This window comes from Bos grunniens, chromosome 8 (assembly GCF_055505025.1).
Source record: "Bos grunniens cultivar Pamir isolate PY7600 chromosome 8, Bosgru_T2T1.0, whole genome shotgun sequence".
NCBI classification, from domain to species: Eukaryota; Metazoa; Chordata; class Mammalia; order Artiodactyla; family Bovidae; genus Bos; species Bos grunniens.
In genome coordinates, this window is record NC_141172.1 from 45,116,708 (window position 1) to 45,134,525 (window position 17,818).

The following is a 17,818-nucleotide window of genomic DNA, read 5'->3' on the forward strand; positions in this document are numbered from 1 at the left end:
AGACTTCCGTAGGACTGGGAAACAGAGACACTTGGAGGACACAAGCAAAATCTTGTGCACACCAGGACCCAGGAAAAAGCAGTGGTGATGCCACAAGAGACTGAGGCAGACTTAACCTTAGGTGTGTTTGGGAGCCTGGCAGAGGCATAGGTCAATGGTGGCCTACCGCTGGGTTGGGGGCTCTGACTGCAACATTCCTGGGAGGCAGGGCATGCTGGCATAAGTCCTTTTGAAGGAGGTTGCCATTACTGCCATTACCCCTACCATAGTTTGCCCTCAGGCCACAATACAGGGAGGGAACACAGCCCCATCAGTCATGACTTATATAGTGTCAGTTGCTCAGTCGTGTCTGACTCTTTGCAACCGCATGGTCTGTCCACGGAATTCTCCAGGCAAGGATACTGGAGTGGGTTGCCATTCCCTTCTCCAGGGGATCTTCCTGACCCAGAGATCAAACGTGGGTCTCCTGAATTGCAGGCAGATACTTTACCATATGAACTACCAGTGAAGTCCAAATAAATGAAGAAGAAAAAGCACTTCCTCATATAGTAGAATACCAACTAATAAATACAGAAAGAACAATTAGAATCATTAATGGTTCTTAAACCTATTAGGTAGTTCCATGAGCAACAGAGTATTTTTAGTCTCTCCACATACATAATTACAAACAGAAAAGTAGTTGACAGATCTTTTTGTTCTTTTTCAATCTTTTACCTCTTTATTGTGCTTCACTACATTGTCTAGCTCTTCTAGGACAATGCTGAAAAAAAAGTGGTAAGATTTGATATCTCTACTTGTTCCCAAGCGTAGGGGGGAAGCACTTAATAATCCACAATTAAGTACTATGTCTGCTATATGCTTATCATAGATGCCCTTTATCACATTGAGGAAGTTTCCTTCTGTTCCTAGTTAGCTGAAAATTCTGAGATAATCTTATGGCTTTTGTACTGTATTCTGACAATACAGTAAGTTAGACTGATGTAGCATTCAGAGTCAACCAATCTCATATTCCTGGGATAAACTTGACTGGGTCGTGTATAGTGTTTATATATTGCTAGATTCTGTTTACTAATATTTTGTTAAGGATTTTTGTGTATGTGTTCAGGAGGGATATTGTAGTGTTTTTGTCAGGATTATACTGGAATCATAAAATGACTTGGGAAGTATCCCGTCCTTCTGTGTTCTGAAAAGGAGTCTTGGTGTTACTGTTTCCTTATCTGTTTGATAGACTTTATCAGTGAAAATAATAAAAGAAATGTACTTTCTGTGAAAACACATAGCTATTAATATCACCACACTAAAAAGTTTTTTTTATGAGTACCATTAAATATCTAGTGAGTGTTCAATTTTTTGATTATCCCATGAATGCCAGTAAGAATAATATCATAACTTTAGAAATCTTCATTGAAAGTATGTGGTAATTAAAGTAGTATTTTATTTTCCTTATATTAAGGTTCGTGACAATAAAAAATTAAGAGTAAATGCTGTTATTGCTCCTAAGAATTCATACGCAGACAAAGCGCCTTCAAGATCTTTGAATGACCTGAAGTAAGTCTTAAAATAGTATTAGAACTAAGCTGTTTTTTTGAATATTGAGTCATCATTTATCTCTTATTAAATATATTTAAATTATCTCTTTGTCACACAAATATATTTGTTACAGGCTGTATTATTCCCTTTTAGGATCTCTTCTTAAGTCTAAAAAGGCAAAATCTAGGCCCAGGAACAGATGGTGGCATTCTTAGTATATGATGGTGATTTTTCAAATCATTGGAATAATATTGGACTATTTAGTGAGCTCTTAAAATAGTTGGTTAGTTATTGGGGAAATAGAAGGATAAATCACTTCATAATGTAAAAGTAATTTCCAGAAGGATCAAATGGAAATACTACAGTTATAAAACCTACTACAAGTAAATAAACTCTTAACTCTGTATAAAAGCAATGGTAGAAACCACAAAAGAAGAGATTAATAGTTTGTAATTATAAATATTAAACTTATCAGGAAATAAAATCACTTAAGTGATTAACTTCCTGTACCATCATTCATTTATATTTTATTTATTGTTTAGTCACTTGTCAACTATGAGATTTTTTTTTAATGCTGTTTTAAGAAGAAAATCCTAAAAGTTGCTTTTCCTTGCAGACAGTATGGATTTTTCTCTTATTTGCGAGAGTTATTTGATGCCCCTGATCCTGTCATGAGTTACCTTTGCTGCCAGTATCACATTCATGAAGTTCCTGTAGGAACTGAAAGAACCAGAGAAAAAATTGAACGGGTAAGAAAATACTGAATCAGTACCAAAAATGTAGTTTCGTTAAAACTTCTTAAAGGCAAGGAAAACTTGTGAGAAATTTAAAGAAACGTGTCATTGTTTTTAACTAAATAGGAATTACCTGGATATTTTACATTTCTAATATTACATAGGACAAGGAATGTTGACCAATACTTTATGACAGTAAGGATGTGGAGTTACCTAAATAAATACTTAATACCTGTAGGGTAACTAAATTAAAGCCTGAAAAGAGACACCTGACTCTCTTATTGAATTCTGCTTTGCTTGACAGACATTTGTTCAAACATTAATGGTTTATTCATTTAAATTCTTGTATTCTAGATTATTTTTCAGACAGATTATACTTTAGGATGGTAGGCTAGGATATAGAACTGTTCTGGTAAGCCCTCCCCTTAAAGTTCCATTTAAGATTATCTCATAAGTGAATGATCACTCTTAAGAGGATCTCCTTCTCTTACCTGACAGAGCCACCTAAACTCTTAGGTTCCTGTGTTCTGCCGATGCTTCGAGTTTTCTTCTCCTTACCAATAGTCTCCAAGACTCCAAACCACCTTCAGTGCTTTAATCATAGGCAGAAACAGTGAAGAAGTCTTTCTAGAACAGGTTTTTCCATAATACTAAGTTACCATGTTAATACTGCTTATATGCATTTACAGACCTAACTGCTATTTATAATACTGAATTTATTAGAGAATGTGTTTTAAGTTTTTAACAGCCAGTCTACAAGTATCCCTAGGATATTCATTTGTAGTCTGGCGCTTTTGTATACCTCATTAACAAAAGATAGAAATGGGGCCCCATTACTAACCCATTTTGCGAAGACAAGCAAATTATTAAGTTGCATATCATATTATGGTGATCATTTGGGGAAACCAGGAAAATAGAACTCTCCATGTGTGTGTACCCCTCTTTAATACTCATTGATGGGGTTTGAAAAAAGACTATACACAGACCTTCCAATTTCTGTCATAACTTCACGGGTAGGTAGGGTGCTACCTCTTAAGGTTAGGATAGTAGGCATTCTTTACTATTGCAGAAAGACTAGAAAATTTGCTAAGGGCTTTCATAGCTTTACTCTGGTGCAAAAAGGGATAGTACTGCACTTGGAAAATCCTTTCACTTTTTGAACAGTTCTTCAAGTTGAAATATTTTTACATGCTTACTTTTTAACATTCTGTTTAGGTCACCTAGAGAGCTTTAACTCTACTGTCTCTACTAGAAAAAAGAACATGGTACATAGAAAAGCAAAGTCAGACACCTAGTAAAGCCCTTAACATTGTCTTGGCCATCTTTCAGAAAATACAAACCTGCACTGAGGAAATTTACTATCTAAACATTTCATGTCTACCTCCTAACAACAATGGTCATATTTTCTCCCTTAGAAAAAAAATAACATTCTTTAGTGTAAGTTTTGCTTTATTATCAAATTCTGACATTTAGACTCTGTAAATGATTATTTTCATGACACGTGGTGGGAAGGCTAGCGTCATGTGGGCTCTCCTTTCATTTCAAATTACTGAACATTTGTGGGTGCCAGTTTATACCCTGTTAAGCTAAGTATGCTTAAATATGTCATATCTCGTCACTTAGATTGTAAACTTCTGCAGAGAAACAAGCCACAAGAATACTGGTAGTAAACCTTTAGAGACTGGAAAAAACGACATTAAAGCAGCCTATTCTTTATAAATATACAAAATGTTACGATGTTTAGAATGTGCGTAGTTTATGAAACTCCTTAATAAATTCTTGAGAGAAAAACTCTCCCCCAAAATGCAAAAAGAAGTCTTTGAAATCCTTGAAAAGCATGTGCATTAAGTATTCCCCAAGTATATAGGAATTAAATATGAGTATGTATCTTTGAACAATATAACTAAGGGGAAGGGAGAGTAAATGTATTAGTTGAGATAACAGACTTCATTCTGCTGCGCAACTGACTCCCCAAAAGTACACCTACTTGGGAGAAATTGTATAGTGAAGTAGAAGTGTAGCCAACTTTGGTAGTTGTTTCTGTTTTCTCCCAGTTCTCTTCCTTAGTGTTATTTTCAAATAATAACCTGAAATTTATCACTCACCTTTTTAGAGATGTTGGATTACATTTCTTTTAAAAAATGAAAATAAATCTAATATATTTTGATCTAAAATTCACTTGATCTGTATTTTTAATTCTTTAGTCCTTTTTTTTTTTAATGTTACAATTATTCTTGTGCTTAGTCGCTCAGTCATGTCTGACTCTCTGTGACTCCATGTACTGTAACTCACTTAGGCTTCTCATGGGGGTTCTCCAGGCAAGAATACTGGAGTGGGTTGCCACGCCCTCCTCCAGGAGATCTTCCCAACCCAGGGATCAAACCCAGCTCTCCTGCATTGCAAGCAGATTCTTTACGTCTGAGCCACCAGGGAAGCCCCATCCAATAATTCTTAGATGTCTACTAAATGTTTATTTTACATTATAGGTAATACAGGAAACCCGATTAAAACAAATTTATACAGCAGAAGAAAAGTATGTGGTGAAAACTTCTTTTTATTCAAACAAAGTCATTTCAAGTAACACATCCCTAAAAGTAGCTCAGTTTCTCACAGTCACCGTGGATCTAGAGCAAAGACGACACTTAGAAGAACAGCTAAAGGTTGGTCACTTTATTTTACAGTGTTGTGTTAGTTTCTGGTATGCAGCAACCTGAGTCAGTTATAATCTTTTTCATTGTGGTTTGATACAGGATATTGAATATAATTCCCTGTGCTATACAGTAGGACCTTGTTGTTTATCCATTCTGTATATAATAGTTTGCATCTGTTAATTCCCAACCCTAATCCATCTGACCCTACCTCACCCTTTTGCTTGGCAACTACAAATCTGTTCTCTGCATCCAAGTCTGGTTAAGAAATTTGTGTCACATTTTAGATTGTGCATAGAAGTGATATGGTATTTGTTTTTCTGACTTACTTAACCTAGTATATTGTTGTAGATAGCATTACTTCATTCTTTTATGGCTAAGTATTATTTCATTGAATATACCATTCATTGAATACACCAAAGGTACATTGAATGTACCGTTCTTTATCCATTCACCTGTTGATGGACATAGATTGTATCCATGTCTTGGCTGTTGTAAATAGTGCTGCTGTGAACATTGGGGTGCATGTTTCTTTTCAAATTATAGTTTTGTCTGCATATATGCCCAGGAGTGGGATTGCTGGACCGTATGGTAACTATTTTTAGTTTTTTGAGGAACCTCCATACTATTTTCCATGATGGCTGAACCAATTTACATTCTCACCAACAGTGTAGGAGGGTTCCCCTTTCTGTGCACCCTCTCCAGCATTTATTATTTGTTTACTTTTTAAAATGATGGCCACTCTGGGTGGTATGAGGCGGTACTCTGTTGTGGTTTCGATTTGCATTTCTCTAATATTATTAGGAATGTGGAGCATTTTTTCATGTGCCTATTGGCCATTTGTTTCTCTTCTTTGGATAAATATCTATTTAAGTCTTCTGCTCATTTAGTGTTTGGATTGTTTGTGTTTATGTTACTGAGCTGTTTAGTATATTTTGGAAATTAAGTCCTTCTCAGTCACATCCTTTGCAAATATTTTTTTCCAGTCCATAGGTTGTCTTTTTGTTTATGGTTTCCTTTACTGTGTAAAACTTGTAAGTTTGATTAAGTCCATTTGTGTTTTTTTTTTTGCTTTTATTTGTGTTGTCTTGGGAGATTGACTTAAGAAAACATTGGTATGATTTATGTCAGAGAATTATGGTGTTAACGTCTTCTATTGAAGTTAAAGATTGGTTTATTTTGATTTGAGTATTTAAAAAGAATATTAACTCAGTTTATAATACTTTAGTCTGTTTTAAATATACTAACAATGTTGCGTATTCCATAGGAAATTAATAGAAAATTGCAAGCAGTAGACTCAGGATTGATTGCCTTACATGAGACAAACAAGCATCTGGAACACAAAGATAATGAACTTAGACAAAAGAAGAAGGAGCTTCTTGAAAGGAAAACGAAGAAAAGACAACTGGAACAAAAAATTAGTTCCAAACTAGGAAGGTATCTTTCAGCCCTTTCTGGGATATGGGTTGGGAGGGTGATACAGATGCACTGTAAGGATATTATTAATTATATATACCTTGTAATGACAACACAGTTCCCACCAGCATGCTGTGTAGAGTTTCTCAAACTTAAACCCTTCTACCCAAAACACAGGACAGAGCAGGGGGAATCTTAAGTGTTGTGAATGTTTCTGTTCCTTGATCAGCTGTTTTCATCCCTGGAACCCATTCTGTTCTTCAAAATTATTGAGGACCTTGAGGAAGTTTTGCTTATATGAATTATATCTATTGATATTAACCAAATTAGAAATTAAATTCATTATATGTTAATAAAAAATATTTATGAGAAACAATTTTCCAAACAAAATACATTTAGCAAGAAGAGGGACATTATTTTTACATTTGTAAATCTCTTTGGATGAAGTTAGTTATTTTTTCATAAGTGCTTCTGCATTCACTTGGTTGCGAGATGTTTTGGTTGAAGTATATGAAGAAAATCTGGCCCCGCATATATATGCAAGTGGAAAAGGGAGGACTTGTCAGCATACGTATTCTTTAATGTTACATCAAAACTTGCCAAAGTATGGTTTGTTAATGTTTAACTGCAACATGGAATCTAAAATCATTAGTGAAGGAATATACTCTTACATTACCATAGGTGCATCTTTTACCCATGAATGACTTTGTTACATTATGCTAGCTTACTGTGAGATCCCAGGCAGTTGTTCTCAGAGCTGATTGTAAGTTTTGTTTTGAACTTAGATGTTTTGTAGAAACTTGGAATATATAAGATCAGATAAAAGCTGTTATAGTGTGTTCAGTCTAGGGGAGAGGAAAGTGAGTTCCAATTTCAAAGTTTTTCCATGCCCATTTCAGGACACAATGCAGACCTTTTTTGGTGATTGTTCTTTTGTGCTTCTTTCCTATAGAATAAAGATATAGGTATTAAAGACATAATAAATGACAGCTTGAGTACAGTATAAATTTACCTTGATTTAATAGTGTTTCTAAACACATAAGTTGAATATTTAAAATGCTTTTAAAATTTTTGTGTGTTTTTTTTAAAGCAAATTGCCTGTTAACTTTTAAAAGTCAGTAGCGTATGTACGTTGGTTGCTTAAAAGAGGATATATTTGCTGAGTCTTAACTGCCTAGAATTCTTTTCTACATAAACCCTTCACTTTTACTTCAGTCATCCACAAGTCAACCTTTTACTGTTGTTGGACTGCTGTATTGAACTCATTGTCTGAAACTAAACTTTCTCCTGGTAATGTTGAATTTTGTAGTGAAATAACCTTTCATATCCATTGTCATCCTGGCTGTCTCTTATCTATGGTTACTCTGGAATACTGCAGTGGTGACATGGTTAGTGGTCTCTCCATGACTCATCTCCTCCATTCAGTGCATACAGAATACTGTCATCAAGTTTATCATCTTTTCATGTTCCTGCCCCCTTCAAGATATCTGTGGTGGCTTCCTACCTTTACTGTATGAAATTTAAATATTGCTTTCCTTTAGATTGTCCTTCACGTTTTTCAAAATTGTCTTGCACTCCACGCATTCTAATTTCCTCCCTCTCTGCCCCAACACACTCTTCACTCACCATTCAGTCCACTCTCTACAACATCCACTGAACTTGTTTATTCTTTTTTTTATTGCTTCCATCTTTGATTTTTCCCTGTAGTGGAAAGAACTTGGCCTTTGATGTCAAACACATTTTACAACTTAGTATCTGTAATGTTAGGTAACTTAAGTAAACTTCTCAGCCTTAGTGTCTCCATATTAAAAAGCAGAGTATTAACTTTTAGAATTGTACTGTCTTTTCATCATTATTATTTTACCTATTAGATTGCCACAGTTAAGCTCCTTAAGGGAAGGGACTGTTTTTATAAACAATACTTATCACTTATGGACCAGACACTATATACTAAGTGTGTTGCATAGTTTGCCTTTTTTTAATCTTCACCAAAGCCCTGCAGAAGTACTATTATTATTTACAGTTTATAGAGGAGGAAACCAAAGCTTAGAAGAGTAGCTTGTTCAGTTATACTGCTCATTGGTGGCAAAGAGGAATTTTAAACCCAACTTTCTGACTCTAGATCCTATACCATTAGCACTAGCATTACCTAGACTATGCTGGGCACTTGATACATCTCAAAAAATAGTTTTCGATCCTGAGTGGTTGCATAAAATGATTAATCAGGAAGCTATCAGTTAACATCTGAATAGCATTGCTACATAGACCACAAAGCAGCAGGAAACGTGAGAATTTGGGCTCAATCCTTGTGTTTTCTCTGATTTCTACATCATTATGCATTTCATACAGTTTAAAGCTGATGGAACAGGATACTTGCAATCTTGAAGAGGAAGAACGGAAAGCAAGTACCAAAATCAAAGAAATAAATATTCAAAAAGCAAAACTTGTTACTGAATTAACAAACCTGATAAAGGTAATAAGACATTTTCATTTTAGTCATTTTTTTGTTGTTGGAAGTCAATAGTAAAATCTTAGCAAGAGGTTTTTATAGGTAATTTCAGCTTTCTCTGTTTGACATTTCTCTTTATAGATCAGTAAATTGATTAAAAGTACTCATTAAGCTAAATTGTTTTATTCCAAATGACTCAAAGGAGAACTGTTTAAGATTGGAGAGAAGTATCAATCACATTAGGAAAATGTTAAGAAACTATATTGTTGTAAAATAAAACTCATAGAGGTTTTTATTCCTAGAATTGTACTGCTTTACATATACAAAAAGTAGATTTAATTCTTCAAAATACTACAGTGATCTCTGAGAAGAACAAATTAGAATCAGATTATATGGCAACCTCAGCACAGCTACGTATCACAGAGGTAACATTTTTGCTTTTATTTTTATTTTGGGACTTCAGTTTGAAAACTGTGTGTACATGTGTATATATATATCATTCCTTGCAGTGTGCAGTTTTGGGTATGCTGTTTAATTTAGATTTCATGCACTTTGCTGATTAGGACATAAAATTTGAAACCCTTTGTGTACATTTTTTTATTATTACCACCCTCCCCCATTTAAATAACAAATAGAGTACCTGATTTAGTCATTTGAAAACCAAAATCTTACCATGTCTGCTTTCTTAGCCGATACAAATTATAGTTAGTACTATTGCCAAGAATCAACTAGTAGCTTTTATTGCAGTTTGTGTCCCCTAAACTACAGATGAGTTCCAGTCAACACTCAGAATGGCCTTAGTGTGTGATCCTGGTGATTTCTGTTCTGATAAGTATTGAAACTGTTAATGATAAATATTGAAATGGGGAAGGACAGGGGGTGATGTACTAAGTTAACATAAATTCCAAAGAAGAACAAGCAACAAAATGAGGTCATAAGAGTGACAGTTTTTGAGTCTTTCAAATCCTTTCCCAAAAATAGAAGAGCAACTGGGATACTATGACGACATAACAGCAAGCCCACGGACAATGTATACAACAGACTCAAAAGATGTAGGTGTACTGCAGTATATTCTCAGACTCATCGTCCAGGATTAGCATGAGGCTAGGTTAAGGGCTTAGTCCTTAATAAAACTGCCCTTCAGATGCCACCTGCACTTCTGACCAACTGGTGACTGATTCAAGGGTTCTCATGGCTCCCCCAAGTTCAATAATTGAGTGGCTTACAGAACTGAAGAAAAGGCTGTTCTCAACAATTACAGTTTTATTATATAAACAATACAAATCCCTCCTAGTCAAGAGGCATATAGGGCGGGGAGGGTCCTGCACACAGTTTCTGTGCCCTTTTCTGGTGAAATAATTTGTTGCTCTCCTAGCACATCAGTGTTTAGAATTTTTACCAGGTTCCATTACCTAGGCATGACTGATTCGATCATTGGCCATATGGTTAAACTCGGTCTCTAGCCCTTCTCTCTGCAGTTTAAAAGACTGGGTGGGGATAATAATAAGACTCGATTTGTCTTTCTGGCATTGACTTCCCCCATCCTGAGTCACTCCTTAGCATAAACTCAGACACTCCTATCACTCAGAAAATTCCTAGGATTTTAGAGTCTTCCTCCCAAGAACCAGGGACAAACATCAGTCAAGTTCTGTGTTTTTACAACACCCAATCAGCAGCAGCATCAAGACTGGTATGGTATTAGAAAGTATGTGGTAAGAAACAAAGGGAAAGCTCAAAGAATCCAAAAATTAAGTCACCAGCAGGTTCTCATCTTTTAAGAAAAGAGGCCCCATTTGATGTGGAAAGCTGAGCAGACCAATTTCAGAGCAGCTGAAACTGGGAGGTGACTTTTAGATTCCAGAAAGGTCAGGTGGTGCTGGGGTGATTCAGGTCCTGTGAACTAGCAACTCACGTGAAACTGCCTTGCAGAACAAAGTTGCTTACTGAGGAGAACTAGAACTACTGGGCAGGCTAAGGAGACAGCAAGCATGTGTTATGTGGGCCGAAGGCTGACACAGTAGCTAAAGGCACAACACTCTTAAACACAGAAGAAGGGAGACAGTGTAAGTAAAACAATATGTTTGCTGACTGTCCTGTAGGTACTATTAGGAAATAAAAGGATACTACCTCAGATTAGATGCTTTGGGAGAAGGAAATGAGAGAGAATTTCAATATTGTTTATAGTAGAACTGAACTGAGTATGTCAAAGATACTCAGGCCACAAGGATATAAGATACTTGTGTATAAATACTCTTTCACAAGGATATAAGATACTTGTGCATAAATACTCTTTCAAATAAAAATGGAAGGATGTTTAGCATACTTCTACATACATAATCAGAATAAAGACTTCTACACCTGCTGCCTTCCCTAACCTGGCAGGGGAGTCTCCTATCCATATTGTTAGTAGCAGCAGAAACAGTAATATTTTTGAGTTGAACTGATTACTCTGGAGAGTAGAAAGGTTCTTAATTATACTGTCCAGGGAAATAATCTCATTAGCTACTTGTCACACTAGGTTTTCTTACCTGGACATATACACGAACTCCCTCTCTGAAAGGTTTTTCCATACTAATCTTCTTGACTTTATTTTCTATTTCCTCAGCAATATTTTATATCATTGTTTCTCTTTTTTATATGTTAATCTGAAAGTTAGTAAATGCTTTTTATTTATAATTGTCTTACCAACCCTTTTGTAGGGTTCTCTTCTTTCTTGCACTGTGTTTTGGTAAGTGCTTGTTACTGACTGATCATAGTCACAACTATGCATTTTAAATAGTCAAGAATGATGAGTGAAAGATACAGAGAAGAGTAAGTCTATAGTAGTTCATTTTGTCTTTCATTTGCTCTTTTTTTCTTCTCACGTTTTCTGTCACTTACCACACTTGCTCTTATCTATTCTTCTTGCTGGTCTTCATTTGAAACAAAGGGAGATCATTTCCTTCCTTCTTTTCTTCCCCTCACCCCACTTTGGGGTTTGTCTTTTACCCTGATCATGGAAAACAAATTCATACACAAAAAAGATTGACACAGAATTTCAGTAGGGCTTGTGTTCATGAAGGAACTTAGGGATAACTAAACACCATTGAGTTTAATAACTTCCTCAAATTATTGGAGGGCAAATAGCGGAAAAGGGATCCAAACCCATTAAACATTTCGAGAGATATGTTATTACCATCTGGAATATTTTTACAAGTTAATAAGCTGACTGCACATAAATCCAGATATGGAGGTAGACAGATGGATGAACACGTTACTTAGTTTTTTACTTTGGGCAGGTTTCCTGACCACTCCAAGCGTTTTGTCTTCAGCCACAGATATTACAATACCTACCTCACTTGCAAGGCTATTGTGATAGTAAGTTTAATAATACATCAAGATGCTTAGTGCGCTCCCTAGCATGAAACATATATGGATTTACATCAAGATTCATATTATAAGAATTGGAAGTTGTTAAATTTATTTTTTATCCTACGATCAAATTTAGAAGTTGTGCTTTCATCTAATTTTCTTTACCTACCTGCTTGCTACTCTCCCACAAAAACTGAACTTCAGGAAAGACTTTTTTTTTCTGTTTAGAGCAGGGCAAAGACTAATAGAGTTTTGCCAAGAAAATGCACTGGTCATAACAAACACCCTCTTCCAACAACACAAGAGAAGACTCTACACATGGACATCACCAGATGGTCAACACCGAAATCCGACTGATTATATTCTTTGCAGCCAAAGATGGAGACGCTCTATACAGTCAGCAAAAACAAGACCAGGAGCTGACTGTGGCTCAGATCATGAACTCCTTATTGCCAAATTCAGACTGAAATTGCAGAAAGTAGGGAAAACCACTAGACCATTCAGGTATGACCTAAATCAAATCCCTTATGATTATACAGTGGAAGTGAGAAATAGATTTAAGGGCCTAGATGTGATAGATAGAGCCTGATGAACTATGGAATGAGGTTTGTGACACTGTACAGGAGACAGGGATCAAGACCATTCCCATAGAAAAGAAATGCCGAAAAGCAAAATGGCTGTCTGGGGAGGCCTTACAAATAGCTGTGAAAAGAAGAGAAGTGAGAAGCAAAGGAGAAAAGGAAAGATATAAGCATCTGAATGCAGAGTTCCAAAGAATAGCAAGAAGAGAGACAAAAGCCTTCTTCAGCAATCAATGCAAAGACATAGAGGAAAACAACAGAATGGGAAAGACTAGGGATCTCTTCAAGAAAATCAGAGATACCAAAGGAACATTTCATGCAAAGATGAGCTCGATAAAGGACAGAAATGGTATGGACCTAACAGAAGCAGAAGATATTAAGAAGAGATGGTAAGAATACACAGAAGAACTGTACAAAAAAGAGCTTCACGACCCAGATAATCACAATGGTGTGATCACTGACCTGGAGCCAGACATCCTGGAATGTGAAGTCCAGTGGGCCTTAGAAAGCATCACTATGAACAAAGCTAGTGGAGGTGATGGAATTCCAGTTGAGCTATTCCAAATCCTGAAAGATGATGGTGTGGAAGTGCTGCACTCAATATGCCAGCAAATTTGGACAACTCAGCAGTGGCCACAGGACTGGAAAAGGTCAGTTTTCATTCCAATCCCTAAGAAAGGCAATGCCAAAGAATGCTCAGACTACCGCACAGTTGCACTCATCTCACACGCTAGTAAAGTAATGCTCAAAATTCTCCAAGCCAGGCTTCAGCAATATGTGAACCATGAACTTCCTGATATTCAAGCTGGTTTTAGAAAAGGCAGAGGAACCAGAGATCAAATTGCCAACATCCGCTGGATCATGGAAAAAGCAAGAGAGTTCCAGAGAAACATCTATTTCTGCTTTATTGACTATGCCAAAGCCTTTGACTGTGTGGATCACAATAAACTGTGGAAAATTCTGAAAGAGATGGGAATACCTGACCACCTGATCTGCCTCTTGATAAATTTGTATGCAGGTCAGGAAGCAACAGTTAGAACTGGACATGGAACAACAGACTGGTTCCAAATAGGAAAAGGAGTACGTCAAGGCTGTATATTGTCACCCTGCTTATTTAACTTATATGCAGAGTATATCATGAGAAACGCTGGACTGGAAGAAGCACAAGCTGAAATCAAGATTGCCGGGAGAAATATCAATAACCTCAGATATGCAGATGACACCACCCTTATGGCAGAAAGTGAAGAGGAACCAAAAAGACTCTTGATGAGAGTGAAAGAGGAGAGTGAAAAAGTTGGCTTAAAGCTCAACATTCAGAAAATGAAGATCATGGCATCCGGTCCTACCACTTTATGGGAAATAGATGGGGAAACAGTGAAAACAGTGTCAGACTTTATTTTTCTGGGCTCCAAAATCACTACAGATGGTGACTGCAGCCATGAAATTAAAAGACGCTTACTCCTTGGAAGGAAAGTTATGACCAACCTAGATAGCATATTCAAAAGCAGAGACATTACTTTGCCAACAAAGGTTCGTCTAGTCAAGGCTATGGTTTTTCCTGTGGTCATGTACGGATGTGAGAGTTGGACTGTGAAGAAGGCTGAGCGCCAAAGAATTGATGCTTTTGAACTGTGGTGTTGGAGAAGACTCTTGAGAGTCCCTTGGACTGCAAGGAGATCCAACCAGTCCTTTCTGAAGGAGATCAGCCCTGGGATTTCTTTGGAAGGAATGATGCTAAAGCTGAAAGTCCAGTACTTTGTCCCCCTCATGTGAAGAGTTGACTCATTGGAAAAGACTCTGATGCTGGGAGGAATTGGGGGCAGGAGGAGAAGGGGACGACAGAGGATGAGACGGCTGGATGGCATCACTGACTCGATGGACGTGAGTCTGAATGAACTCCAGGAGTTGGTGATGCACAGGGAGGCCTGGCGTGCTGCGATTCATGGGGTCGCAAAGAGTTGGACATGACTGAGCGACTGATCTGATCTGATCTATGTATTTTGCTGGGGTGGTGGGGGGGAACCTTTACCAAGTAAACAGTATTATTGCCACTACCATTGTTTACTATTTAATTGATTGAAATAGAATTTGCCAACTTGTATATTAAACTTTGTGAAGACCACTGATGGCTGAACTCCAAATTTGACAAGGAAGCAAGGGAGGAAGGACCAGACCCACACTGCATGATGGATGTGAATAAGATTACATAGGTTTAGTTCCTTTTTTATTTAATCTCCAAAAATACAAAGGATAATCGGTACTGTGTCTATGAAAATGACTGTGCATCTTATTCACCTTTCTATGCTCAATACCTGATAAAATACTGATATTTAATAGGTTCTCAGTAATTATTTGGTGAAGGAATGAATGGGTCCATGAATAAATGATAACTACATGAAAGGCACTTGGAAAACAAACATCATTTAAAGGTTCTGCTGAGTTTTCTGATATGAAGCCTATTATTGTATATATTGTTTTATTAGAGTGTAATTATACATAGGTTAAACTTTCATAAAAGGGCAATTAAGTTTAAATTTCAAAGCTTTTAGGGATTCAGGAATGCCATATTATTAATGTCCTAATATATTTTGAAGTTTAAGTTCAAACTTTACCTTAGCAATAAAATCAGTCATAATTTGAGATATGGTTTTTGGATGATTTGCTTATTACTATTATCAAAATTCAGTAATATATGTGATATAGTGTGGTGATATTTATTAATAAAAGAGCTCTCTGATTTAACAGTAACATACAAATTTTCCAAATTTTTCTCTTAAAATAGCAACATTTCATTGAGTTGGATGAAAATAGACAGAGATTATTGCAAAAATGCAAGGAACTTATGAAGAGAGCCAGGCAAGTATGTAACCTGGGTGCAGAGCAGACTGTTCCTCAAGAATATCAGACAGTAAGTATAAAAATATATAATGCTATGAGTTAACATATTTAACACAGTATTTTTAAGCTTAAAATGTGTTAGGCATTGTACAGGAGCATGTAAAACATGATCTGCCATAAAAAATGAGATCCCCCTGCCACCATTTTTAAACTGAGTATGCATGTAATTTTGCTCAATGAATTTTTTCTTCATGATACTCAAATGGACACCATTTAGTCTTATTGCTTAGTACCAAAGTTATTCAGATACGGGTATCATTTTGCAAAATTATTTCTACCAAAACATTCATCCAGTAAAAAGCTTTTTTCTCCAAGCACCTTTTTAGGAGAGGTTTGGGAGACGGGATATAGTTTTTCCTGGAAATGTAGTACTAGTAATTGATATATAAGAAACAGTGCATAGAGGTGATAGTTCAAAGAACAAAGACAAAATGAAAATTTTTCCTGGAAATCAGGATGTTTGTTTAGGGTTCTTTGGGAGTGGATTCTTTATGACTAACATCTGTTGGTAAAGAAAAGAGCCTTTCCTTCTTCTCATTTGTGTACTTTATATTCTGACGTATCATTCAGTTAGTAAATGAGAAAATACTGCCCTTTCCTGCCAGTTCTACATTGAGTAGGTAGCCCCTTGACCTGAAGCTTTATCTGACAGGTAGGGGTAATGCCTTGATTATCTTCTATCACACATTGAACAAAACACATACTTTCTTCTCTCTTGAAATTTATATTCTAGTCTGGAGGGTGGGGAAAACAAATCAAAAAGCAAAATTATGTTGGGAATAGCAGGAGCTGCTAAGAAGAAGAAGAATACAAGGTAAGAGGCTAGTGTCAGAGAAGGCTCCTTTGAGAAGATACTATTTTAGATGAGTCCTGAATGAACAGAAGAAATCAGGCAAGTGAAGGTTTGAGGGAAAAGCATTCCCAGCAGAGAAAACAGCTTATTCAAAGCTCTTGAGGCAGAAGTATATTTGGCTTGTTTCAGAATAGAAAGAATCTTAGTGAGGCTAAAATTTATTATCCAAGGAGGGCAGAAGTCAGATCCTATAGGGCCTTATAGACCATAGAAGGAATTTGGGCTTTACTTTGAGATGAAGTCCACTGGAGAGTTTTAAACAGAAGATCGAAAGAGGTAGGACAGCCGTTTGTAGAGCACTCCAGCTGCAATCTGGAGAATAAAGTCGGGATACAAGAATGGAGGATGACTATTTAGGAGAGTGTTGCCTTGGACCGGGCAGGAGACTGTTGTGGTGTGGATTCGGGTGGAAGCACAAATGACAGAGCAGTTTACAGACTTGCGGTATCTTTTGATGACAGAACCAGCAGGGCTTATTAATGCATTTGAATTGAAGGGTAGAGAGAGAATCCCTAAATTTTGCCAATTACTGAGATGGAAAGTATCGAAGGACAAATAGGTTTGCTCAAATTGGTGGGGAAGGTGGGTAAGTTGCAGAGTTGTTTCACCATCTTAAATTTGTCTATTAGAATCAAATGAAGATACGAAATAAGTGTGTGGCACATGAGTTCAAAGGACAAGTCAGATTCAACAAACAATAAATATCTGAAAGCTTATAGAAGCCGAACTGCTTTCCAGAAGGTTAGAGGGAAAAAAGACAGGTTAAGATATTAGATTATTGTGGCATGTTAGGATCTTTTTCAGAGTTTTAAGATTCATTTTGTACATTGTAGTACATAAACTTTTGCAAGTTGTGCCGACAAAACGTTGTACGGCTTGCCTGCCCCCACGCTGTTCTAATTTGTTACTATGGTATGGTCTCAGAAGATAGTACTGTGGTGAAATTCTACTGTCAAAGTAATTGGATTCTTAGGATGCTTTTGTAGTTCTTCACAAGTACAGTATAAAGTTCTAACTTCTTGCTCTCTTTCAATGCCCCACATATTCTGGACCCATTCTACCAATTCAGCAAGTACCCACCATTCCAAATGGACACAACTCCTCACCCCCCATGGTATGCAGTGCTCTTTCTTTTTCTCCAAGCTCCTGTCTCTCCTCTGCCTTACTTTTCCCTAGCTGTTTGCTTTAAGGCCCAGAGATGAATTCTAGGTCTCTGAATTCTCTTACTATTTCTTGTAGTTCCTGTAGCATGAACTGATAATTCTTTTCTCTAAATTCTATAACCTGTATGATGTGTACCGCTTATTTTAATACTCAACATCAATACATTGCCTTAAGGTGTTAGCTCGTGTTATTAA

General features: G+C 36.6%; 1 protein-coding gene and 1 long non-coding RNA gene across 13 annotated transcripts in view; one reads left to right on the forward strand and one right to left on the reverse strand.

Annotated features, from left to right (window-relative positions):
• Positions 1-17,818, forward strand: part of SMC5 (structural maintenance of chromosomes 5) — a 118,016-nt gene that overhangs the window by 94,096 nt on the left and 6,102 nt on the right. For 6 of the 12 annotated variants that reach the window (XM_086415501.1, XM_086415502.1, XM_086415497.1 and 3 more), the window contains 8 exons: positions 1,454-1,548; positions 2,147-2,279; positions 4,751-4,924; positions 6,180-6,349; positions 8,678-8,801; positions 9,080-9,202; positions 15,492-15,617; positions 17,530-17,574. In XM_086415501.1, the coding sequence (XP_086271627.1) occupies positions 1,454-1,548; positions 2,147-2,279; positions 4,751-4,924; positions 6,180-6,349; positions 8,678-8,801; positions 9,080-9,202; positions 15,492-15,617; positions 17,530-17,574 (990 nt within the window). Of the gene's footprint in view, positions 1-1,453; positions 1,549-2,146; positions 2,280-4,750; positions 4,925-6,179; positions 6,350-8,677; positions 8,802-9,079; positions 9,203-12,356; positions 12,633-15,491; positions 15,618-17,494; positions 17,575-17,818 lie in introns of all 12 variants that reach the window. The other 6 variants (XR_015169702.1, XR_015169703.1, XM_086415499.1 and 3 more) reach the window with 4 other exon arrangements.
• The window catches only part of LOC147367007 (uncharacterized), a 71,412-nt gene continuing 60,267 nt past the window's right edge, over positions 6,674-17,818 (reverse strand). The window contains exons 2-3 of the long non-coding RNA XR_015169716.1: positions 11,658-11,766; positions 6,674-7,274 (exon numbers count right to left, since the gene is read on the reverse strand). This is a non-coding gene — a long non-coding RNA (uncharacterized LOC147367007). The remainder of the gene's footprint in view (positions 7,275-11,657; positions 11,767-17,818) is intronic.